Here is a 26,191-nt window from a genome sequence, read left to right on the forward strand (position 1 = left end):
ATACTCTAGTACTCCCTAACGAATAAGTGATACCATAGAGTAGGGCTTCTTAAACTTTTCCATTCTCCCCGTGTATGATCGTGATTTTTATTCGCAACCCAAATAATATAAAGTAAAGATACGTAAATATTTTGCGATGATTTATTGATGAGGCAACGATATATTTATATATATATGTACATATGGAAAAGTATAGTTTTAGAATTTGTTTAGAAACGTACAAAAATATGAAATTAAAAATTGCAGAAAAAGTTGTAAAATCGTATTTATTATAGTCACAAAAATTACGTACCCTAGTTTTCGTCAAAACTGTATTTTTTGCAATAACATAAATAAAAGAGGAACGTTAAATGTTTTACATTAAAATCTCGCGACCTATAGTTGAAGAAGCCCTGCCATAGAGAATTAGAAAGGGTTGTGTCTCCGCGATAGATTCTAGTCAACACCACCGCCATCGTTCCCATGGACTTCTACGTTTTCCAACCCCGTGCTATTTTAAAAACATTCTTCGCAAGAAAAATGTGGGAACTCGTACGGTAGACATCGATTTTCTCGGAACAAAAGTTTTATTTTCACCCGAAGGTAGCCAGCTCGGTTGTCGCAACGTTGCAAACCCGTTATTACCAACGAATCGATGCCGAAGGTGACACACACTCGGTGCGAGAAAATTATTTTCATCGCAACAAAGACTGAAAGTCGATACCTACGGGCCACATCGTCTCTCGCCCTCCGGGGTTATTACACGTCACAACGAACACCTTCTCGAACGACGTGTAAGGTTCTCCTGAAATTCAAATATGTAGCTGGCATTCTTTTCGATAAATCACGAGCGAAATCGAGCGAGGTTCTGGCGAACGAGGGAACGTTCGATTTTGGAAAGTTGATTTTCACCGGAAGCGGCCCGTCCCCGAACATCGCCGGTTTCGAGGATAGCCGACGAGAAAGGCTCCGTAGCTTACGTCCACGCGTAATCGAGATCCACGCGCGCGTACTCCTTGATTTCTCCTCGAGGGGAAGTGGAAAAGGGGCGGAGATAGGAAATCGTAGGCTGGCACGAACGAGCAGTTAGGCTCGGTACAAGAGTTTATTAGGGTTTATTTACAAGGGAGCAGCTTGCACAGCGATAGGTACGCATCATCTTCGCAACACAAGCATCAACGATACAACGGTCTACGCTAACGCTAATCGCCCCGCGGCGACGATAATCGTCGATTAAGCTATCGCGGAAAAGGCGCAAAGCGCCACGCGTTATTTTCGGATAACGCCGAACGATCCCCGTCCCGATAAACTGTTCCAGAGATGGGCAACATTTAAATCGAACAATAGATAACGAATAAACGCGGCGTCCACGCGGTCAAATAGTTATTCAAACAAGCTTTCGTTTTCGTTCGATGCGAATAAATAATTTAATTCTACGATTCGAGCTTCAATTTTTACCCGGTGTCGGGCATAATCGTAATCATAATTACGATTACGCCCAACACCGTTTCTACCCAACCAGTAACAGACGAAACGAGGCATCTTGATTACTCGATGATATCCTTTTAAGAATTTTGCCCAACTCCGGAGCGTCCGGGCGCGCTTTGCGCGTTTTTCCACGTCGAGTACGGAGTCGGAACATAAATAACGATAACGGTAAGTCATGATACGGAAATATACAACTTATATTACACGAACGGAGCCGATGTTACCTAGGGCCTGTAGTAGAATCCATACCTATATATAACTATATACATTAGACGTCGCCGTACAATGTATCGTTTTAAGAATGCATATACGTGCTGTATTTAGTCGGCCGGTTGCTGCCTCTCAGGATTGATCGGCGATCGTATGTACAGCGCGTCCTTGTTTCTGTTTCCCGACGCGTCGGACAAATCGTCGATTATTCCTTCGCGTCTGTTCGTAAAACTCGGTAAATCCGTGGAAAGAAAAACGCGATCGACGAAACGAAATGCGTCTGTGCTCGCGAATTACACCGGACCAGTGGCGCATCATCCTACGGGCGAACTCGTTATTGTCATTTGTACCGGAGCTCTCGCCTGGAACACGTACGATGCGATACACGGGTACACGTGTCACGTGTAAGTCAATTCAACTCTTCGCGGTCTCTCGCGGGTCAAAATTATCCCAAACGCAACTTTAAGCCAGAATTAATAAGTTTCTTTGTTCGAGCAACTCGGTACGAATTTAATAAATACTTACTTGGCCGACGTCGATGATATGTTTCTAAAAATCAGTTCGAAACGAAAAATTTCAGTCGACAATTTGATATCGGGCCCGCGAAGGTACGATACGCCACTGCGCCGAGCGTTCGGTCCAGCGTCTTTCGGGTCGCGACTGTCGTAGGCACCTCGAGATCGACTAGTCACGCGGAAGGACCGACCGTCGGGGGTCAAAGGGGCTTCTTTTCTCCGTCGTCGAGCCGACGATAATACCACAATTACCGCGGCTATTCACCGGGCTGGCAGAGATTTCATCGGTCCTCCCAGTGTTTCGTCATCGCGCGCGATCCAAGTCGACGACAGCGTCGCGGACAGGCGTCTACTATCCCGGTGCTTCCCAACGTGAAAAGCCTGGAACGTGGCTAACGGATGGTTGACTTTGATCGCGTGGATCTCTGCCGATCGAGAACGTAAGCCGTGGAAATGTTAGCCTTTCGCGACGATGTCGTAACTCGGAAACGTCGGGAAGCACCGGGTCGGGACTTTCCCAGGGCGAACGAAACGTCGATGAGCGAGCGCGAGTGGTCCCGAGTTGTTGGAGCGACGATCGAGAGCGTCGCGAAGTCGAGAGGTTTCGATTCTCGCGGGGACCCGGTCGTCGGGACGCTATGGCGACTACGAGGGCGAGAGGTCCTGCGCGTCCCTGCCGAGACTATCGGTGGGCGAGGGTGTCGCCCTCCTGGCGGGCGAGAGGGATGGTCCGACAGGGGTGGAGGACTTGGGAGTGGCGGGAGCTGTGTGATAAGGCGAGAATCGATGATGCGCCAGGGCCAGAGCAGAAGGATAAAGGGGACGAGGGGCTGCCGGGCCCGTCGTCGTCGGATTCTGCGAGCTGGAGGCTGCCAGCTGCTGCTGCTGCTGCTGCTGCTGCTGCTGTTGATGATGGGCTGCGGCGAACAGGGTCGGCCCGATCGACGAGGCCCACCACAGATGGCCGAGTTGCTGCTGCTGTTGCTGCTGATGCTGCTGCTGCTGCTGCTGTTGATGACTGGTACCCGCGGGGGACGCGCCAGGGTAGACCAAAGCGGGACCCACGAGCTGAGCGTAAGGACTGACCGCCACTGCAGCCGCGGCGCGCAACAACATCTGAGACCTAGCTGCCCAGAGCGCCTTCTCCTCGAGGCTGAGGTTGCTCAACGCGCCCGCCTGCAGCTGGTCCATCTCGAAAGGAAGTCGATGGGGAAACCTCAACGTCTGCTGTTCCGCCAACATCGACTCCATCGTCTCCCTGAAAGGGAAGCTGCTCTATTATGCACTTTGCCCCCTAACGGAAGGGACCGGGCCTAGAGCCTTCGCGATAGCTACGAAGTCACGTATTGCACGGAGAGGGAAACGTCCTCTGCGTGTGGTCGGACCTTCCTCGCCGTACAATACACCGCCTAGCGAACTCCTCGGTATCCAAACATGTCAAAGATTTACCTCTCAAAGTCTGTGAGACGGGACGAGTCCCGAAAGCCCTTCGCGAACGGGTTGCTGTCGATCTTGAGCTTGGTGATCTGAAACAGAAAGAACACCGTGCGATTCGTGGGCGAGGATCGGTGGAAAAACATCGGCGATTCGGCCTTGGGCCTCGCGATCACTCGGTCGTCGCAAATTCCCTGATCTTATTATACCGACGCGAGAGTGGCTTCTCTTGGAAATTACGTCACCGGATCCCAACGACGCGTGACGGAAAATGGCCGGCTGTTTCGAAACGGTTCGTTCCATCGATCGAGAGTCAACGGCTCGTAAAATTAGAAGAAGGCGGCGAAACGATCGACTGGCCGGGACGATGAGAGAGACGGAGGGGATGAACTACCCGGGGGGAGGTTGGGAGAACGATCTTGTTTTTCGGTGCTCCGATTCCGTTTGATATCGCAACGCGTACGTAAACATCGACTCGCTGCTGCAAAGTTTAATCCTTTTAGCTCGGAGTCATTTCGTTGCAGAGTGTGCAAACAGGGAATCACGTCGTATCGTACAGGTTGTTCCCGGATTAAGTAGCCAAACTTAAAAGATGAATTTAGGATCTCGAAACGAACAAAAATTTCCTTGTATATTTTAGTACACGTATCACATTTTTATTTGATGTTTCGCGACGAGAAGAGATACCCGAGTGCCAAAGGCTTAAAGCATCCACAGAATTTAGGTTTATCTTTTACTCGAGATTTTTATCTGGATAAGACTTTTGACCGTCTCCGGTTGGTAGCAGCCAGGGGAACGAGCCGCTAGAAAGAGGCGGCCTCTGGACACCCTCGCGGAAATCCACCCTAAGTCGTCTGCGCGTCCCGTGATGGGGGTTTCGCGTTACCCAACAACGGGGGCCACCCACGACGCGGAGGATGCACAGGTGGCCCCGGTCAAAGTCTACGCGTTAAATTAGCCGGATGACAAGATCCTTTCCGTCGCTTCCGCAAACCCTCGAAGAGCTCGGTCTCTTCTCCGTCGTGAGACTCCCCTTCGACGAACGAGACTTTCCCATCTTGAACGAATCGGGGATAGCAGAGAAGACGATAAGGTCGATCACGGTCAGACTAGTCCGATTCGATGCGTTGCGTTGCGACGTCTGCGAGTAGATCGAGTCACCTGGTCAGCCGCGATAGCGAGTGAAAAAGGAAAACAATGGCGCGGCGCGCGTTACCGGGTGGTTGGATGCTCGCGTCGCTCTACCGCGTTCTCTCGGATGTTCGAACGCGACGTAGGAGCGATCTACGACAGCGTGGTTTATTTGTTCGGTAAAAGGAGCCGCTGGTCTGAAAGGCCGGTCCAGAGGGGAATTGGAAAGTCGGGATGGAGAGGTTAGAAGAGAGGAAAAAGAGGGACGACAGAGTCGGTGTCAAGTGGGTGGTCCAATTACCCTACGGTTTCGCGCTCACGAGCAGCACGTGCAGCCTGGTAATAAGACTCTTTCCTTCAAAGCCGAGGCTAAGCCGCGCTAAGCCCGAAGCTGCCTCGGTTTTAGTTACGATTCCGCTGACATCATTAGCCAAACATCTGGCCCACCTCCGCCGACAGCGTCCTCCTCGTCGTCTAGCTACTTCCACGTCGTTCCGTTCCGCTACGCTTCTATCCGCTCTCCGGTCACCGCTGCTCCCTTTGCCCTGCCCAACCCTTCGCTCTCTTCGTCCTTCTCCCTCGCTTGGTCGTTTTACGATCGCTGCTAGCTCGCTACCCGCCGCGCTAATATCGCGGACGCGTCTTTGAAATCGACCCACGGCTCGCTACTTGGCGCGAAACTTCCTCTTTGATATCGTGCAGCTCGTTTTACGCTCGTACCCGGCCCACTTCGACGCCGACGGCGCAGCGTCTTCTCGCCACTGTCCCGGAACGTTTACGTATCTATCGTCGACCGGCGGGCGACGAGCGTCGATTAATTTAGGAACTCGACGCATCTGCTGGCCTCTTCCTCGGTCCGCGTCGGGACGCGCACGCTCCGAGATTCTTTCCCTCGAGCGAAACGAGCGGTACGGGTCGATTCGCTCGAAGCTACCCTTTCACAGAAAAATACCCGGACTCCTATCGTTCTCCCCGCGACGGAAAGTCGATAGTCCGACAACGAGCGAGCCTCAAACCCTTGTTCGCTCGAGACACCTAGAGATCGACGGCTCTACGGAGGCGCGAGCAGGAATGGCGACGAAGTTATACGATTTCGCTGACACGGGCCGACCAAACGGTTGGACCACTTCCCAGACCGATTTACATCGTCCACGGTGGACACGCTGCTACTCGCCGTGATAAATTTCCTCGCGCGCGACGCTCCTCTCTCGACCGATGCCAAACTATCGTCGGGACGAATAAATCGTCCCAGTCGCGTACCCGCCAGATATTTTACTCTATATCGGGTGGGATAGCGGTAACCGCGAAAAAAAATTGCCGAGATTTTTGTCCTCGACACAGACCGTCGGCTGTAATTGAAAATTAACGGAGAGTCCGCCGAGCCCTTGTTAGAATTTAGTCGACTTTTTTTCACGTGGAATTAAAAGTATAGCAGAACCAAGATGGTTTCTCGCGCGAACGAAGTTCGTTGCTCTTTCGTGTTTCGCAAGCGTTCCGAACGAGTCCTCGGTTACAGGGCCCGCAAAAGGGCGGCGAGCGGGCCTCGGACGGAAGAAGAAAGGACTCGAAGGAGTCACGCGATACCTGGAGGCGTGAAATTCGTACGATTCCTCGCGGGGACACGCATTGAAAGCACCAGTTCTTTCGGGGCACAAAGTAATTTTCTGCGAAACGGAACAATGCCGCGGACTCGACTCGAGGTGCCGAGCCTAAGGACAGATAGCCGATCGCCGATCGAAGGACAGGTAGCCAATTACCGTCCAGCTGCGGAGCGTCGATGAAAATTGAGAGAGAATTTGCGAACGCGGTGGGCGGAGTTCACTCTCGGGGGGCTGATCGGTTCCCTCGGACTCGAGGGAATTGCGATCCCGATGCCGCGGGTTTGGCTCGCGTGCGTTTCCGCGCCGAACCAGGAAACGCGCTCGACAAAAGCATCGAGTTAGCCGTGCCAGCAAATTTCGCTGCTCTCGACCCAACTTCAAAGGCGCGGAATTTCTTTAGCGTGATAAATTCTTGGTCCGAATTCCTTTTTTCCTCCTTACATTTGCTTCGTGCGATGCGAGCGCCGAAGAAGGCAGATGGACTCTCGGGACCGAGACGTTCGAGGTTTACTTAATATTCCATTTAGACGAAGAGCTGTGCATGACTTTGTTAGCGAAAGCTTCGTTCGAGGCTACGGTGTTCTGCGAATGGTTGAGAACCAGATTGATCAGCCGCGTCTTTCGAATTTCCCGCTTGGGTAGCTGCGAAAAAAGAAGCGGCATTCCCGGTTATCCCGGTCCTCGGTCCCTCGGCAGAGGCTCGCCGAGCAAAATGAAGCCGTAGGTAATTGAAAGGGATGCTTTCGCACCCGGGCCGCCACTAATAATAGATTTAATAGAGACGCGCACGCTCATCGAAGAAGGGGTCCCGCGCTCTCGTCTCGCTCGCGACTATTTAGTGCCGCTTGCTCCCTCCCTGTCACGCTTATCCGCCTGACTTCCTCTCTCTCCCTCCCCCTCCCCGCTTTCATTTTTCCATTCGATTCTGAACCTTATTGTCCAATAGCGACACTGTCTTATTTCTGCGTCTTATTATACTATTTCTAATTGCCCTGTCTCGAATCTAAAAGTAGTTAAAAATACCTAAAAGTAATTTAAAAAAGAAAAGGGTTAAACTAAAGCGAAGTTTTCGACACGAGGCCCGCGTCCCTTTGTCTGGCCATCTTCTTGCAGGCGCGGATCGAGGAATCCAGGAAGCGTGCACGTTCGCAAGGACGGACGGAAAGGTGGCGGAATGGCGTTGGCCGTACGTGGTCGAAGCATGGCCGTCGCGGCGCGCGTACAATCGTGATCGCGAGGAGAGCGCGCGCGTGTGCGCTGACCGAGCAGCCGCCAACGCGCACAGCCGCCGTGTGTGGCTTCCAGAGGGCCTCCTCTCCCTCCTCGTCTCCCCTTTTGCCCTCCCGCCCCCCTCGGCCTCTCCCGCGCCACTGTCTCATTTGAACGCGATTATTTATGTTTTCTTTCGTTCGTGCACGCCGACGCCGACGCCTGCAGCCACTAAAACCATCGACTCCTTCTTCTTCTTCTTCTTCTTCCTCCGCCTCCTCATCCACCTTCTTCTGCTTCTGCTTTTGCTCCCGCTCCCTGCTTCTCGCCCTGCCTCCTCTCTTTTTCCGCGCTTCGACCTTCTCCTCCCGACGGATTCGCGATCGTTTTCATCGGGTATCGACGTTCCTCCTCCGATCCCCTCCGTTCCCGGTTTCACTTCGGAATTCACGAAACGTGAAACGACTTAGCAGACAGTTGCCCCCGTCTCGCCGTCGAGCAGCCAATTAGCCGAAGTACGAAGCCACAAAGTACAAAGATAACGACCCGCGATTTATTGCCACGGGAATTTTCCGGCACGCTGATCGCGATTACGATTACGCCGCAATTACGCACTCCGAGGAATTCGAGTTTACTCCGAGACGGCTCGGGGACAACGCTACGCGACAGTTTGTCCCTCGCTGACCGAGTCCAGATATTAGCCTGTACGCGAGCCGCGTAGACACGAGCATCGTATCTAAGAAACGACTCGAGGTTACGCTGATCGTAATCTTACCGAAGCAAACCCTTGCGACGTTTCGTCCTATCGATACAATTTTTATTTAAGTTATGGGATAGTCGTAACGGGAACGACGGAGCGACCGAGTCTCGAGCACGCGATAACGCTTGGCGAGTCCCTTCGACTTTCTCGGAAGAAGCTCCTTCTCGTAAATCTCGTTTCGATCCCTCGGCAACTCGCGCGCCCGCGCCCTCCCCGAAACCGCAGAACGCAATCCCCGACGCGCCAAAGAAACTCACGGAACGTTAAACGTTCCTAACGATCTCGAGAAAGAAGGCGTGCCTGTCGAGTTTATCGCGAGGCGTCGGACACCGAGCCGCGGAAACTTACGAATCCTTTTCCGACTAGCTGGCACCCTTCCAGATTTTCCTTTTGCTCCGACGAGCGTAGACAATGTCGACCAGGGACCATGGATTTGGTACTCGACGACTATTTCTTCCCTCCAAATAGAAGGGAATCGTCGCGAAGACGACTTGGCCGCGAAGAATGAGACTCGAAGAGACTGTTCCCGCCTTTTTCCAACCGCGAATTATAACGGATAGATCTCAGCGGAACGGAAACACGCGATTCTCGATCGCTACGATTGCTAGATGCCATTATCGATCGGAGGGCTAGTTACGCCAAGATCAGCGTTATCTCCGGACAGACGTTATCCGATTCCGAACAACCACGTCGAAACGACCGCCCCGCGTCCCGATAAGTCGGAGCTTCGCGGAGGAACCGCGAAATCCGAGGGGTTCCGAAGCGAAGTGGACCAGAGTCCGCTAGGTGCGCAGGTCCAGGCTCGCGGGAAGCGCGAACGGCGAGTTCGGATAATAGACGAGCACGACGACGACCGAGACGATTAGGAGGGGAGGCAAGGAGAGACAGAGGAGACGACATCAGCTGGCGATAAGGAGCCGGGGCAGAACGGATGGAGGAATAGCAGCGGCGAGCGTGGCCAGAGGGAAGAAGGACGGCAGTTAGGTTATGAATTATGACGCGGTGCGAGAGCGAGAAAGACGAATCGAGTCGGTCTTAGAGGTCGTTACGAGAGAAGTCGGCAGCCAGGGACAAGAAGAAGGCAAAAACCGTCGGCAACGATACGTAGTAGCTCGCGCACGGGAAGTGGCGGTCGTGGGTGAAAAAAAAAAGAAAAAAGAAAGAAGATGAAGAAACGGTTGGTCGTCCCCTGCTAAACGAGCGCACCCCTCGACGACGACGACGACTACCAAGACGAAGGACAACACCGAAGACGATAACGACGAGCGATGGGAGACGCGCGAACCGCGACGAATGACTTTCGTGACGGCCGGCTGAACGAGACCGCGTCTCTGCCAGAAACTCTCCTGCTGCTCGTTTCCGTCTCTTCTTCGCTCCCGAAACGCCAGCAAATTCGTTGGCCCGCGGCTATTCGCTCTTTTCCATCTTTCCTCTCCACGGTAATCATCGATTCGAGCGACGATCACGCAACGCCTTAGATATCGATACGTGGCTCCCGAGTCGGACTCGCGATCAGGAAGCGGAGTTAGGTATTCGATAGACCTGGGTATTTTAGGTATTTTTTGGTAAACGCCATCGTGAAACCGTAGCAAAGAAAAGTCGACAGCACGAACGAACGGTAATTCCACAGGCCAGTCGTTCCAGACGAAAAAGAAAGAAAAGGGTGAAGTGGATGGGCCTAAGAAAGCGGGAGATGCGAAAGAGTGGATAAGAGGACAACAGAGGATAGGGCCGAGAGAGGGAATAAGCTGGCTCGAGGTAATTGCCGGGGCATCTCTTCGCACCTCATCATCGTCATCAACGGCCGCGTCGTTCTCTCGTGGCCGTCGTAGACAAGGAGGGTGGCTCGCCCCGGACCACCCGTTAGCGCTTTGAAGCCGCACGATTGCCTCGGTTTTCTCGCCATCGAAACGACCGTCGCGTCCCGGATTCTTCCTTCCTTTATTAAGAAGTAACCGCGGTGTCGTTTGTATCAACGGAATTGCGAAACGAACCCGTCTACCTCTATTTTCACCTTTTCCACTGTCGTCGCGCAACCACGAAACCGTTTGAAATTTCCATAAACGTGGAATTAACGACGGAAGAAACAGAGTTATCCTCGAACGCTCGCTCGACGCTTGTAAATTAATACAGGGACGTTTCTGTAACGACGTCGTCGAGGATTCCGATCGTGCGGTTCGCTCGGAGAGCAAAGAAGAAAGGGCGTCTGTCGGAAATCGGGGTCCCCGCGCGGAGACGCGAGGCATCGCGACGCCCGTGGAATGCGAACGAGCCGCGCGGGCCGGACCACACATGAGGCGGTCGCCCCTAAACGACTATCGTAAAATACGATAATGCTCGTCGCTCTCGTGATCCGAACGCGGAATCCGAACTTGGACGCGCGCAAGAAGAATCGTCGCGAGTCTAAATCTACGACTCCGACGTTGGCTAAATGGTCGCGTGCCACGCGAGCTAGCGCTTAGACGCGGATGGGCAAAATTCGGATCTGCATCGGAGTCTTTCGGGTGAATGAATTACAAAATTACCGAGCACAACAATTTTCACAGAGGACTATTTTCAGTCTATTTCTAACAAATTGAATTTGCTAAAAGTGACCAACGCGTAGAAAATATAAAAAGAGTAACGAAGCGCGTACGTGCACGAGAAACACGGAAAAGAAAGATGAAAGGGGTGAATGAAGAAGAAGGAGGACGATTTGTACGTTTGAATCGGTAGAGAGGAAACGATTAACCGGAGCGAAAGTCAGACTAGGGAGACCAGTCCCGAGGGCACGCGGGAGACAGCGTCGAACCGAGGGGGCTGCTCTGGGAGCCCGTGAAAAAAAGAAAAGAACCCGGAAGAGGAATAAGAAAACAAAGAGCGAAGGTAGAAGGAGCGTGAAACGAGCGGGAGAGTGGCGGTAGGGAGAAACAAAGCGAGACACTTACGAGTTGATTCTGATAGGCGGTGACAGCGGTGAATATGGCCTCCGGGAATATGAAGGTCTTGTGAGGCTCCTTCTCGAGGTCCGTTATCGGCTTGGCCGTGCCCGAGTCCGGTCGCTTCACCAGGTGGATCCTCGGCTGGTATTTGTGCATCGAGTTCAACACCAGCTGCAAATCGTTTGCGATTTATCAGAGGATTTACAGCGCGGTATCCTCGGCGAGGATGCGTTTCGCAAATAAACCGTGCGGATTTCCCCGTAACAACCGAGTCACCGGGTTAAACGTTTCCAACGACCGCTTCGAAATTTCAAACAGACGCCCTCACCCGAACCGCGTGCAAAGCTCGCGTCGTAAAGCGTGCAAATATACCGCGGAGAACGCGTTCCTATTTGGTTCATTCATTTATTTACGATAGCGGCTAGAAGATTTCTTTTAGAAATCTCGGATGGGAAGTTTTCGAGAAGGATCTTTATCGTTCTGCCGAACAGGCTCGGGAAAAATCGACGCGGAGGAAAGGGTGCGAACGAAAAGAGCCCTCGTTCGGCACGAATCGTCTCGAGGAACTATAGAGTCTCTAGTATAGATCGACGATACAAGGGGATCCCGATGGAAGAAAAAGCGTATGAATTAGGAGCACTTGGGTGCTCTCAGGCATTCCCCGCTTACCATTCAAAAGAATCACTTTGCCTTCGTCTGGCAGCGTGTAACACCCTGAATACTAAATGAGCACCGTGAAGAACCGCTGGCCCGATCGGAGTTCCTATTTACGTCAGTCATCCGACGAATTAAGGGCCCCGCCGCCGCCAGAGAGGAACGGATGCCCGGGAGAGTCACGACAGTGCCACCAACACCACGGACCAGAAGAGCAGGGAGGACGCGATCCACGAATCGAGGAAACGCCTCGGCCCGTCACCTAACCGACCCGATTTTTTTCAAAGGCCGTTCGTTCGACCGATAAAACTAAGTGTCGCGTGTATCCTAGCTATTCGTTGGGAGATTTTGTTATGTTACACCAAGAAAGAAAAGAGCCGCGTTGTTTGCGAGATCAAGGCCGATAAGGGAACCGTGCTCGAATCGCATTCCCTAAAGGATTTACGCTTTTGTGGGCAAACTGTTCGTTACCGGCAATTAACGAAACCGCGAAACAAATGTTTTGGTGCGAGAAGTGGTTGATTCGGGCTAATTAAAGGTGTCGGCAATTTCGCACGGAGATCCATGAATATAGAACGATACGAGGACGTATCGTTGCCTCGGAGATTCGCGAGAAACGATATCGTTCGAAGAAATGCATAACGCGTCACGGCGATGGGGTTCCGTGAAGTCGATCGGAAATCGAATCGGGTCAACGGTTAAGAATCGGTCGACGTCTCGGCGCCTTTCCACGGAGTTTTCGCGACACGCTCGATCGAACTCGCATCCGACAGCCGCAGTCGGCTGGACGCAACCGAAATACGCGGGTACGCCACAAGAATACTCACGTGACCGTGCCTGTCCATGTCATTGTTGGTGAGCTTGACTTTCTCGAAGGAGACGACCTGCTTTCGTAGCTGCTCGCCCGTAAAAGGCGAGTCCGGGTGCACGTAGAGACGCGCCGGCGCCGGGGGATCAGCCTTTCCAGCTACCAACCAGGAGCTCCTGTGATAAGCGTATCGATACCTCTTGTTATCCACCGGGACGATGTCCATCAGTACCGCGTATCGACTGTCCGGCTTCAATCCGTTGAACGACACCCTGCACGTCGGGAACATCCTCCTGCGAACGAAACCAAGCTGAGAAAAGAGATCGTTTCGGCTCTCTCGCGGTTCGATCTTTTATTCGTCGATTCCAAGCGGTAACGCTTCTTAAAAAGGGAGTCGGATATCCAAGGGTGTACCGGAACCCGATACGAGGGGTATTCGAGCCTCGCATAGGGGTCGCATAGAACCAAGATCTCAACAATTATGAAATTTGTTGGTTCTTTGTTCCAAATGTTATAGACAACGAGAAAACCGTCCTTGCCGTGAACGACGCGTTCAGGAGTTACTAATGTTTCCGCTGCATCGACGTAGAAGAACGTACGCAAAAGACGGCTTAGGTATAGATTACAAAAAAAAAGCAGCGTCGTACTCGCACGATCATTATTTCATTTTGTCCAGCGTCGGTCCGATTACTTATCATTATCAGACAGACCGTGTATAAGATAATGTGTAGATAAATACACTCTTTCCCTCTCGTCGCTTTAAACTAGGCATGTCAAACGCGGAGCGTTAGATTCATTAAATATTACGGTCCGCTTGACCTCCCCGTTACAAGCCTTTTCATTCGCTAAGAGCATCAATCTTCCATTAATGTAGAGTGCTTGGAAAGTTGAACCAACACAGTTTAACGCGTTAACGCGAAAGAGACACGTACGATGTACTCTTCGGAAAAACGATGCACCATTTCAGTTGAAACGTTCTCGAGAAATTTTGTTCGAATTGCCTCAACGAGCCGCGAGATTCGGTACCAATTCGAACACGCTGATTAACAATTAACGTCGCGATATCGGTCGCGAGAGATTTGTTGGGATTGCTAAATGATTAAAAAATGTTGTATTTCGCTCACTGCTAGAATTCAAGATTCGGGATAATCGATGGTCGAAGACGATTCGTGGCAATTTTAGGGTTAACACCGGGACGGTGTCGGTGGTACAGAGGGGCGTAGGGGGCAGGGAGCCCAAGAGGAAGGGGGGCAGAGGATGGGGCTGGCGTGAATGTTTTGCCTCGGAGGCCAAACATTAATACCGTGTCGGGCCCCCCGCTGCTCGACCACTAAAACGCGGGGACACCCGCCGATCTTATCTACGTCTTCTCCTCGGTCCTTGTCGACTCGGTATGCATTCATCCCGCCAGCGCCACGAGTGTGAGTAATGCTTTTATTTATCAAGCCGTCCTTTGTTAATGAATTGAACTCGGCTCGCGGGTGAAGGTGGCCCCCTTCGATTCCCTCCCCTACCCTCCTGTAACAACCTCGCCCAGTCCTGAGAACCGTTTCTCAGCGCGCGCCACGGAATCGGGGGGGATCCTTTTCGTCGAGTCGATCTCGTTAACGAACCTCGAAATCCTCGCGAAACTATTCTCGAGAAAAGGTCAACGAAACGGCTCGTAAAAAAATGTGGAAAGTTGAATAATCGGACGATCGCGAAGCTTCACCGAAAGCTTCGCGAATTCCCTCCTTCGGAAACGTTGACGCCCACCACGCGAACGTACGGGATCCGTCGGAGGGTGGAGTGGTCGGCGGGAAGGGAGGATTCCGGGAGGAAAGAAGGGCGAACGAAAGGAAGGGGGGGTATGGTCTCCGCTCTGCCCTTTAAGTCTCTGCACATAACGAGGAAGAAGGGGAGAGGGTGGAAACAGAGGGGAGGGTTTGGAATCGGGCGAGGGTGGTAGCGAAAGGTCGCGAGCGGAGGAACGAAGGAACGGGGGACGGTAAGTCGACGGCTGAAGGGAGCGACGAGCAGCATCGCGACGCAGATCTAATTACTAACGCGCGACTAAGCGTGCAGCGCGGGGTAGCGGAACCCCTTTGGGAGCCTCCGAGCGTCGAGGAGGAGCGTGGATGTTGCCGTCGCGGCGGGCAATTAGGCGCGCGTCCGCCGCGTCGCATCTTCTCCCGCCTCCCGACGCCTCGACAGCCCCGTCCCCTTTCTTCGAACTTCCTTTTCCGCCCCCGTCTAATTTCCCCGTCAAGGCTCGTCACTCGACTCGCTTCCGAAAAACTCCAAGATTTTCTCCTCGGAGTGTATCATATTCCCCCAAAAGACTCTTTCGTCAGCAGTGGGTCAATGCTCCTTGTGCGTTTCGATAATCGAACGTCCCCGCGGATATTAATTACGCGATTCCAATTTCGACGCTTACGCGTTGCACGTACGACCCTTCAAAGGTAACTAGAGGAAGAAGACAGAGTCGCGAGACGCGCTCGGTGAAAGGCGGCCCTCGTAGGCCTCGATTCACATTCCAGGTGCGATACCTGCGGGTATCTCGACACCTCCGCTTGCTACCAGTCGTCTCAAGGACTAATTGACCACCCCTCGATATAGCAACTTAATCTTTTCGGTGCTTTGCTATCGAACATTTCCAACATCGATTATCGAATTTCGCCCGTTAATCAAATAAGCGCTCAGCGCTACAGGACGCTTGCCTTCCAGTCTTCGTGATGATCATCTCGGTGCCCAACTCGTTGAATTTGTCCCACAAGTCTTTCGTCTCGAGATGACACACCACGTGCCTCAGCTCCTCGCAGTTGGACCGCTCCTGGAGTAGGGGATTGACAGGCGACGATGCTTTCCCGCTCGTACTTCCGGTGTCGTCCGTCTCCGGGTCGTCTTCCGCTACGATCGATTCTTGAATCGCCGGGGCACCGCGGACGACGCCAGAGACGCTCGGTTCCCTCTCTGAAACGCACACAAAAGCAAAGTTTAGATTTTTAGGTTTTCGCGTAAAGTACGCGTAAGAATTTCTACTCGGTTATCATTTTACTCGACCAACAGCGGAACAAAGTACCAACGACTTCCGATACGTTTTCGTCGACTACGGTAAGAAATTATGTTTGGCCCCCGGGGACGAAGGAAACGCCTCGTCCGTCGACGAAGAACGACCTCCGTCTGTCGTAGTCGCGTCGTCGACGCTTTTTTTTTCCACTTGTCGCAGTCATTAAAATAGACGGTTGTCGGAGTCGAGTCGATCTCCTTCTGTCTCCGGTCGAAAACGTGAATACAGTAGAGACTCCCGTATCCGAACTAACAGGGAGACAAAAGTGGTCGGATAGTGGAATTTTCGGATAATAGAACAATTACTTTCTTTCGTATTAAATATCATTTATTCAAGTAGAAACGAACAAAATCGAGCTTTTTTCAACGTCTTAGGTTCCCCATTACGTTTTAGTCACCAAGTCACATAAATTTTGTATATCTTATGAATTATTTGAAGAACACCAAGAATGCGAGTAACGCGACCTGGAATTGCAACGACCGCGATATTCGTTCGTAATAGCAGAAATCCAGAGGAACGAAGCAATTTAACGGACGTTCGAGGCGCGCGAGAAAAAGAAACGGTACGACCGCGTTTTGTTTCTCGCCGATAAAAGAGAAGACGACGGGTATAATTGCCGATAAATCGATGTAGCCGCGGTAATTAATTGTTGCATCGGTGCTATCCAGGGGAAACGTCGAGTTGCGTGCGGATAATCTGGCAAATATCTCGGTGTACTGAAAGGTTTCCAGCTGGAAGCGGTTAGCGCAACGTAAATACAGTCTCGGCCGGCCACGAGAGCCTCCGTGGATGTTTTACGACTAAAACTGGCACCGCGAAAGAAAATTGCCGTTATTGTAAGTGGTAATTCGTAGCTAATGTCCTGCGACGCCGCGGTTCTTGCGAGAACGTTAGACGGCAAATACAATGAAGTCGATTCTTTCGCTAATTAACGGCCGACCCCAACAAGGAGTTGCGTAAACGCAATCACGCGAGGACAAGAGGGATCATCGGATCCTTGAATGTTTGCTTACGAGCGGAATCCATAATTTTCAGGAATTGGCGCGAGTTCACGTTTCGCCAAAGTATTCGCAACGCGATTCACCGAAATGGCGGCTAGAACCGCGGGCAGTATTCTCCAAGCGCCGCAGATCGCGATCCGCGAAACGCTCGCGTAATTAATCGATGCCGCGAGATTTCCAAGGATCGTTTGCTCCGTGTTTCGCGCGGGTGTCGAAGCCGGAGTGCAACGAAACGCGAGCGACTAAATAACAATCCGTCTTTCTCGCGTCCACGATCGTTAAAGGAAGGTATCCGTGTCCTCGTCAGCGAGGATAATAACGCCGACGCGGTAGCGGCTGGAGAAGGATAATTATCCACTTACGACGGAGCTTATTTTAGTTTAGCGTTGTTATCGTGATTAGTATTATTTTATTTCTCTTTCCCGCGGACGTTCCGTGCAGCATCGCCTTGCCCGCTTCGATTCTCTGTAACTAATCGGCTACCGGTCGCGCAAACCATGTAAACGCATATAAACGATGCAAGCATAAAACGACCAAGGAAACATTGTGTGCGATGCGCGACGATGCGAGCACGAAACGCGAAAAGAAACGACGTGTAGGTGCTCACGTACGTACGTCTAACCCTCGATTTAAACGGGAGATTAGTTTCATTACCGTGTAAATAAAAATCATGTAAATCGGGACTACCGTTTGCATACGAAACGAGAAGATAAAGAGCCCTAACGCTCAATTAATTATATTACGTATTTCCCAACATAAATTTTACACTTTATTTTCACGCGCAAGGTACAGTCTGTCTCGCAAGACCGTGTCGGATATATTTCTGTTAATATTTATATATTTTTACAAGATTTTATATGGGTCAAATCTACACCTAAAACACTGATACGCGTTTACCTAGTAAACGTACGTCTCGCGTGCGGTTCAAAACGGTATTTACAACCGACGTTTCGACCCGTGCATTTCGATTGATTTCATTTAAACTAACGTTTTCACGTGCACGGTTGCAACGACGGTTGTTTTTTTTTTTTTTTTTTTATCTCTAGTCGTCGGACTCGCAAGCAGAAGATGCTATCGCGCGGATTGCCGCGTAACAGGTGTCGGTGAAATCTTAATTATAATCATCGAACAAGATATAGTAAACAGAGAAACATTTTATATCAGTCTCTCGACTTTACAGTTTATCGCTATACACTCGAGGGGGCCATAACTCTTATCTGCGCGTAGCGACATACGCGCGGACGTTTATACGATCGAACGGTCGGATTTTTACTCGATCGCCGCGAAACCTTTAATTCCACGATTCGAACACCGGTCGCGCTTTATTCGAAATTTCCATTCGGACGAGGGGTTTCGGTCATTCTCGTCGACGATCAACTTCGAGTTTCGTTAAAGAACAAAGGAACGATTAGTTTCTCGCACGAGCCATTACCGGGGATAAATTGATAGCCGGCACCTGACATACCCACCGGCTCGTCACTTCCTAACCGCCCATTACCAACTTTATTACGGTTTCCAACAACAACGACGCCCTGTCGACGGAATTACGTGGTGTACGCGTGCTCGCGAATCCCAGAGAAAAGACGGTATCGAATCGATCGTTCTTTACCTTTCGGGTGCATCTCGCGTCGTTAAACTTGGCTAATCGACATCGTGCTACACCGATACGGGACACCATTTTTCCGGAACTTGTAAATTTCGAAATTCCCACGCGACGCGGTGCAAACTCGTCGGATAAATCGTCGAAGCGAATGCTTAGCGCTGTTAACCACCGTGCCAGGCTGGACATTTTCAAGGTGTACGCTCTCGAGTCAGGAAAAAAGCCGGGCTGCAAAGAGTTAAACGATTCGCTGATCGATCGTCGGCCGCGTACCGATCCAAGTTAACAGCCGACGTAAACCGGAACGAGTTTCACTCGGCTAATTGCCAGTGGAAACGAAACGATTTCTTTCGGGAGCTGCCGCGATTAGCTTCGCTGAACCGCGACAGCAGGTGCCGCGACGACCGATACCACGAAATTATCGCGAATAAATTAATAATAAATACCGGCCACTTTAGTGGCTACTTTCGCACGAGATTCTCAACGTCGATGCCTCGCCGGCCTTAAACGTATTTCACTTAACGCGATTTCGCGCGCTTAAAAATTACTTTCGCTCGTTAAAGTGATTCTCTTCGCTCGCGAGAGCCGAGGGCTTCTTTCGGCCAAGGGGTCACGTCGTTTCACGAATCCGCTGCTCGATGCTGGTATAGATGGTTCAGGAATTCTTTTTTCGATAATGTATTTATAGTACGGTACTTGTGCCGATTGTCACAAAAGTGTATCGGTATAAGGTCGATCGCACACGGCGCAACCGTTTTGAAATTAGTGTTGCAAACCGTTTGCGCTCTTTGTTTTACCTACTCCACTAGTTCTCGAAACTAGTTTCAGAGTGCTTTGAAAATGATCGGTTGCGCCCGTGTACGATCGGCCTAAGGGAAAAAAAACACAAAACGTTCTTGCATCACGCTGTTGGAACTCCCCAATTGCAGGCTAGATTTCACTGGCCTTAATGATCGCTATCGAATCAGATTAGAATTTTTAGAAACCAAGCGCATCATTTGTGACCCAGTGAAAGAAGTCGATGGCTCAATTTGATCGTAGACGATCGATGAACCTGGATGTCTGTTAGCATGTGTGCGAAAGGTTGGGACGTGGAGGGAGAGGCGGTGGTCGCGGGAGGCGCGAATAATTATTTGCACGGGAATTTTGGCGCGGCGGTAGCGGCTAATTGGCCGGTCAGGAGAGGTTAGCGCGATGTGTGGTCTGTCATCCGCGTATTTTTATTCGACACGGCGAACGGCGGTGTTAAACGACTGACGAAACGGATGACGAGTCGTCGGAACGGTCCGTGGCTGCGCGTCTGCCGACTTTCGACCGACTTTACGACCGACCTCGTCAAGTGAGTTACGGTCGCGAGTGCGCGCCGCCGGATCAAAGACGCGAACCAGGACAGATTGAAACGCGTCCCACCGCTAATGTCCTCCCACGATCTACGACAACGACGCCTCCACCTCTCGCCTTTCCTTTGCTTTCCTCTCCGCGATCTCGTTGCGAGCCACGTTGCGAATTTTCCTCGCGATTTGCGACCCAACGCGACTCCCTGGCCAGCGATTCCGCGATATTTACGGGTCGCCTTTGCCAATCGTCTTCCGACCGCAGACCGCGCGCGATGTTCCTCTCCTGTTTCCCTTTACGGTAAGGTCTCTTTAAATGCACTAGCTCGGGACTGAACTTGTGCGTTCATCGTACAGTTCGTGCATGAAGACCTAGGGGAAAAACTCCTGGACCCCTCGAGACGTTTCTGTGCGTTTATCGTAGAGAAAATTGTGCATTTAAGGAGATTTTAACGTATCGACTTTACTTTACTGTACTTGGATCGCCTCGCCAGCTTTTCAGAGCGTCGCTACGCGATGTCCAATTACGCTGTATTTTTCGAGGCTTGGCTACGCCAAGCACCGAGGTGTTTATCTGATTACGACAGTAAAACTGCGTTCGATCGATCAATCTGTCGACAGGTAATTAAAAGAGGCACCTTGTTTGTTCGTGATACGTAAATTAATCTGACCGTGGCGTGGTACGTTATCTATAAATTACTCTCGATGGAATTCTCACGCACCTTGAGAGCATAACGATCGATCGATCAAGTCTAATAATATTCGGCGTCTTATCGAAGCGTGCTGCACCGAAATAGATTAAATATCTGTACTTTCGACGGTTTATATATCTTAATTTGTAAGCAATTTTAAAAGAAAATAACATTTTTATTATTAGATCGCGTCTTCGTCGTCATCGTTGTCCTCCTCGTATATTAGATGGTCTTTACTGGCAACTCGTCGGTAGCCCTCCGAACCGTTTCAAGAGTTTGCTCAAGAGACCATGCAGCCGGGAAAGAACGTCGCCGTAATTTTTCTGTCGTTTCTAGTCGTGCTTCGGACTCGAACAGTGAACACGACGGGCAGCGATCGGTTTTACTCGAGTAACGGCGCACGATATAATTCCGGCTGAACCAACCATGTCGCCCCGTTTCACTGACCGTCCACCGGTCTATAGGCATCGAACAACGAACAAACTCCTCGCGGTTGACGTAGTCCAAGACTTCCGGGTAAGTCTCCGCGTTCTCCCGACAAAATCTATTTATTACGATCAAAATACATTTTCTATATATATACATATATACATTATACGCGAATATTATACGCGAATGCACGTAGCATTCGTTGAATTTCTCGAGCGTGTAACGTCGAGAGGCCCGCGTCGGGCGTGTCAACGATCGTTTAAGCGGCGAACTGGTCCAGGTGGGCGCCCACGAAATTGTATGTGGGTCGATGTCGTCGAGTCGCGACAAAAGGTGACGCAGAAGCACACCTAACCGCGTTGCTCCTCGTTGGTCGTTACCCCAACAGAGACGAACGTCGTCCTCGTCTCGGAGTCGAGCTTCGGGGCGCCTAGAGTAACGGACCACCGTGAATCCGATCGCAGAGCCTGCCGGCGTTTCTCCGCGATTTCCACTCGTTGTCGATCGCGGACGGAAAGGGGGGGAAATAAATCTCCGAGTCGATTGAACGATCAACGATCCAGGAGGCGAGACGATAAGGGTCGTTACGGTTTCCGGTTGTTTCGAGGCGTTCCCCGTAGCTCGGCCTCCTCCATCTGGCTTCGAGTTAATCGATCCCGAGCCGATTCCCGACCGGTCGTAACTTCTGACTCGGTCGACGCGGCGTGTCGTAGCTCCCCGCTTAACTAAGTCATTGGCTATTTGTTACAGTTGACACTCCGACGAAACCCTATACGCCGGCGTGAAATTTTTTTTCTCGTCGTCGATGGCCTCGTGAAAACCAGCTACCGTGCCAGGGCCTCGTCCGAACTCACAACTGCTCTCGTTCGTGTTGCGATTTTAATCGAGGGAAGAGGAACTCGCGAAAAGGTGGATTCGTAGCGATTACGTTCGTCGACGCTCTCCGAGGAACCCGTCAATTCTTTGCAACGCCGGAGTTTGAGTAGTTTCGAGATAAAAGGATAACGCAAGTTTCGTTTTTAGAACGAGTTCGAGTTGCCACGCACCGCTGCGGACGCCTGGCCGCCATTTGCATCAGTTCATCAACAGACCCCGATCGCGGCACACGTGTGCTTGCTGGAGCCACGATGTTCTCCGTGGTTCGAAGCGCACCGAATTTGTGCTACTTTACGACTACCGACGGACGCTTATTTGAACACGGTACAGACACGTGGAGCTAATTGCGCAAAGAATTTAAGTGTCATCTTCGACGACGTAATAGTAGGGTTGATTCGGTAAACGAAAAGGGTCGTCCAGGGTTGGAGGAAGTCCATCGCAGGATTAACGAGTCGAAAGTCCGTGATTAGCGATTTGTTTAACGATATCCAACCCCAGAGACATGCCGGGTCGGTGACGGTTGCGGGTAGTGGGATCGGGGGTGTGCTCGAGGGTGGAGAGGGTGGAGGAGGAGGCAGAAGCGCGTGTCCCAACACACGTGTACGCATACGAGAGTCTGCTGGTCGATTCATCGCGCCGTTTACCCAAGTTTATTTGGGAACGACGGTCCGTTTCCGTGGGTGAATTGCACCGTGGCCAACCGTAAATTTCGTCCGCGTAGAATCTTCGTGGGCGATTATTCGCCGCGGGCGTCCAAGATACGCGATGATGAAACCAAACACCGAGCCGAGTCTCGTTCGGACGGACGTCTGGCTGGGCAAAGCAGCCACGGTCGTTTCCAGAATTCCGATGAGACACCTCACCTGGTCCGCGTCGCGAAACGACCGTTTCTCGCCCGAGGAATTAACGCCCGAGAATTCTCGCCCGCAGGGGCAGGGAGGGGGCGCGGGACGGGGGGACACTCGGGACTTCATTCAGAACGTTGCCCGCTAAATAATTCATTAACAACAGGATCCCGTCCTATTCTTTTCGCTTCTTTTTGCTCGGCTACGTCCACCTCCGTACCTCCAACGGACACCTTCTCCCCGACGTTAACACAACCGCTGCAACGACGACTCTTCGCGTACTCTGATTACCTCGCTCCTTTATTATTCTTTCCAACTACAATAATTTGACTCGAGAGATACCGCAGACTGCATCGACGAGTCCAACTAGCAGATCCGAAACCAAACACCGTATCATCGCTTACGCGAAACAGAGTCGCGTTTTAATACCCCGAAAACCGTCTCTGGAAACGGTTGCGCGTCCGAGATCGGGGCCAACGGCGCGGCGCCCGACCGGTATTTATCGAGAAAGACGAAAAACGGTCGACAACGGAAAATATCGTCTCGGACGGAATATCCTTTATTTCTTTTTTTTTTTTTTTGCTCGTTATAAGAGACGAAAGTGGCAGGCCATTATACGGGACCTGGACAAAAACGATCTCGTTTCACGGACTAGCCGAAAAAAGACGCGTCCCGTGACGTTTATCTCGATATAACGAGCCTCCGCGATGGAATTTTTACGCCGAACGTTACTTCGGTAGCGAACGACTGGCGAGGATGTCGACACGTTCTCGGGATCGTGTTGGATTTATGCTAGAATTCCAGTCACATTTTCGCAAGTTGGACACCGCGTCGAACACTTCGCACCGATCAACGTATTTATTCTATCACTGTCCCTGACTTCTATGTTCCGGCGGAGCCCTCGGGGGCTGTAGCGATGTTTGTAGCTACAGTACGGGCTTAGCAACCCCGAGGTACCTGAGCTAGAATACATGACAAGTAAGAGAGACTGCAAACAGTATTAAAACGATGCAGAAGTCATGTAAGACAATGATAAGAAGAAGGGAAATAATGGAACGGACCTAGTCAAAGTCCACGAAAATATCTGTCGTGGCGAACACGTCGAACAGCCTATCCAATTGGTAATTTTCGAGGATTGGATTCGACGGTACGCTCGCCTTTCACGCATTCATACGTACGCTATCGTACAGCAGCTACCTGTTCCCGTGTTCTTCGAACGACGAAACCGAGATGACGGCGCGCAGTCGCGAGAGCAATTGGTCGAGAATCGTTGAGAATCGAATTTCGATTTCGCGTAACCAGCCGGAAGCACTCACCGTGTTGATGCAGTTTCCCGCCGCCGACGGCCTGTTGCTGCAACTGTTGACGATGGTGCGGCTGTTGTAGCTGTTGCTGGCTCTGCTGCGCCGCTGACGCCTGCGACTGCTGCTGCTGCTGCTGCTGCTGCTGCTGTCGAGAGTCTCGAGCCATGATGGCCGCGATGCTGAAATCGGTGGCGCACTGACGGTTCGAATTGCAATTGTTGTTCAAGTTGTTCAAGAGGCTGCTGTTAGGCGAGGGGCTGGAGCTCTCGTCGCCGTCGTCGCGGGTGCAACCGGACGACAAGCCGGTGGAAACCGTGGAGGCGGCGGTGCCCTCAGCCTGCATTTTTCTTCCAAGAAACAGATGTCGAGATTCCTCGTCGTCCTCCTCGCTGCCGGCTCCTCCGCCGCCGCCTCCTCCTCCTCCACCTCCGCCTCCAGCTCCTCCGCCGACGCCGCCACCCCCGAACGAAGACAGCGTCAATCCGTTTCTCTTCCTACCGGCGAGGCCTCGCGACTCCAGCAACATCACCTCGCCCTCTGCCTTTCGTACCTAGCGCGTCTATGATCCGACTATTATCGAAACGAGCTGACCGCTGGATTCGCGCGGGCCAGTCTTCGGTGCCGATTCGTTTCAACAACACTCGTTCCGCCGATCCTTCTGAGAGGAATCCTCGACATCCTCTCGGATGATCGGGTCTCCCGTCCTGGTAGACGACTCCGCGGCCGAATCGAGGCAACGAAGACACCCCAGGTGACGAACGATGACGCGACTCGTTACGTCGAGGCTCGAGGGGCGCGATGACGCGCGCGCATCGCGACGACACCTCGATGTATCGGATTCCGCGGACGAGTCGCAGCGACGGTGATCCCAGCAGCGTTTCCGCGCACGATATTTCCGTGGAATACGAGCACCCCGACTTCCGGCGATGTCGTGCCCCTTCCGATTCGCGACGATCGGCAATTCCTCGAGCCCGGCAAAAGTTGGAGCACTCGAATGGAAACAATCGACGACGACGGACACTGAAGCGAGGACGAAAGACCTGGGTGGTGGCACTGGACGAGACGTCGGCGTCGGCGAGTCGTGTTCGATTATGGTCGCGATATCGGCGCGTATATCGGTTCCCGCGAGCGTGGAGAGCGCTCGAGTCGAGCGGAGAGCGCGGACAGAGCGAGAAACGAGAGAGCGACCGGTTGCCCGACAGACTGACCCGCGCCACCGGCGGTCGGCTCCTCGTTTCGGCCCCCACCCCCGACGCTTCGCGGCTCACGAGCTCGATCGTCCGCGTCGCGGAGCCGCGGGACGCCAGGAGAGAGCGCGCGCCACTCGACGCACAGGGTGAGAGACGACCACGAAGAGGGAGAAAAGGCGACGGTGGTGAGGTAGGCGGCACCCTGCGATCCAAGCTCCGCCCGAACGATCAGCACCCGGCTCCGCCCGCAGCCTCTCTCCTCCTAGGAATTCATCCGAAAGCACCGTCGACCACCTTATTACCGCCTCCGTCCTCCTCCGATCAATTAGATTTCTCTCTCGTCCGATCGCCAACCCGGCAGCCAGCTGTCTTCGTCGGCAGACGGGGAAAATTTTATTCGAATAATAGACGACGAATAAAAGCAAACCGTAACCCGAGCGTCCCAATTATCGACGCGTTTTGCGCCAATCGGAGCCACCCTGTCGAGCCGTCGTCTAGGATTATTACATCGTAGCTCTTGTGTTCGCGGCAGAGTTGACGCGTCGTTTAATATACCTAAACGGGCTCTGCCTTTTGCTAGGCTGAAGCGTGGAGATGCGAAGATAGCTTCGGACCTAGCTACTATACACCGAGGCGAGAAGTTAGCGCTAGAGGCTCCGATTCGGTGTAGCATTATCTCCTCCGTATACACCCATCTTGTTTGATACGGGAGGATTTATCGTAGACGCGGCTACTTTCCCCTCGGCCGTCCAGTTTAATACGTGGACAGGGCTGTCTTCTAGACCACCTATAGATAAGAGTTTCGCCCATCGCGGTGTACCGTGCGCGAGTTTGGCGGAATGGGCTCGATACGCGTTCGTTTCGTTCTCTTTTTCTCGATTTCCATTGGTACCCGCGACAACGGGAACGTTACCGATTCCGCTACCAGAGACGTCGGCGCTAATGGTGGCGGTCGGCGATGGTAGTGGTAGCGACAGGCAACGACGGTGACCGTGGCTGGTGCGATGGTGGTGGTTAGCGACGATGGCGGGTGGCGGTGTCGGCGACGGCGGCGACGGCGGAGGCGGCGGTGGTGGTGGTCGTCGCGGATCGTACGTGCCTCCGCCTCTTGCGGTTCCCTCTTGCTCGCGAGTAATCCTTCCTCCTCGTCGGCCACCGACT

At 52.3% G+C, this 26,191-nt stretch overlaps 1 protein-coding gene across 2 annotated transcripts; it reads right to left on the reverse strand.

Annotated features, from left to right (window-relative positions):
• Positions 1-847: 847 nt before the first annotated feature.
• On the reverse strand, positions 848-25,355 carry LOC128879922 (T-box protein H15-like). Of its 2 annotated transcripts, none has more exons than XM_054129492.1 (6): positions 23,853-25,355; positions 15,410-15,662; positions 12,730-13,003; positions 11,255-11,419; positions 3,642-3,718; positions 848-3,450 (listed from the first exon to the last, which is right to left on the reverse strand). In XM_054129492.1, exons 1-6 carry the CDS (start codon positions 24,364-24,366, stop codon positions 2,838-2,840), a joined length of 1,896 nt encoding a protein of 631 aa, XP_053985467.1. In that variant the 5' UTR covers positions 24,367-25,355; the 3' UTR covers positions 848-2,837. The 2 variants fall into 2 exon arrangements, with proteins under 2 accessions (XP_053985467.1, XP_053985466.1); XM_054129491.1 differs by having other exon boundaries at positions 848-3,462.
• Positions 25,356-26,191: the final 836 nt, after the last annotated feature.

Source organism: Hylaeus volcanicus, chromosome 7 (genome assembly GCF_026283585.1).
Source record: "Hylaeus volcanicus isolate JK05 chromosome 7, UHH_iyHylVolc1.0_haploid, whole genome shotgun sequence".
Lineage (NCBI taxonomy): Eukaryota > Metazoa > Arthropoda > Insecta > Hymenoptera > Colletidae > Hylaeus > Hylaeus volcanicus.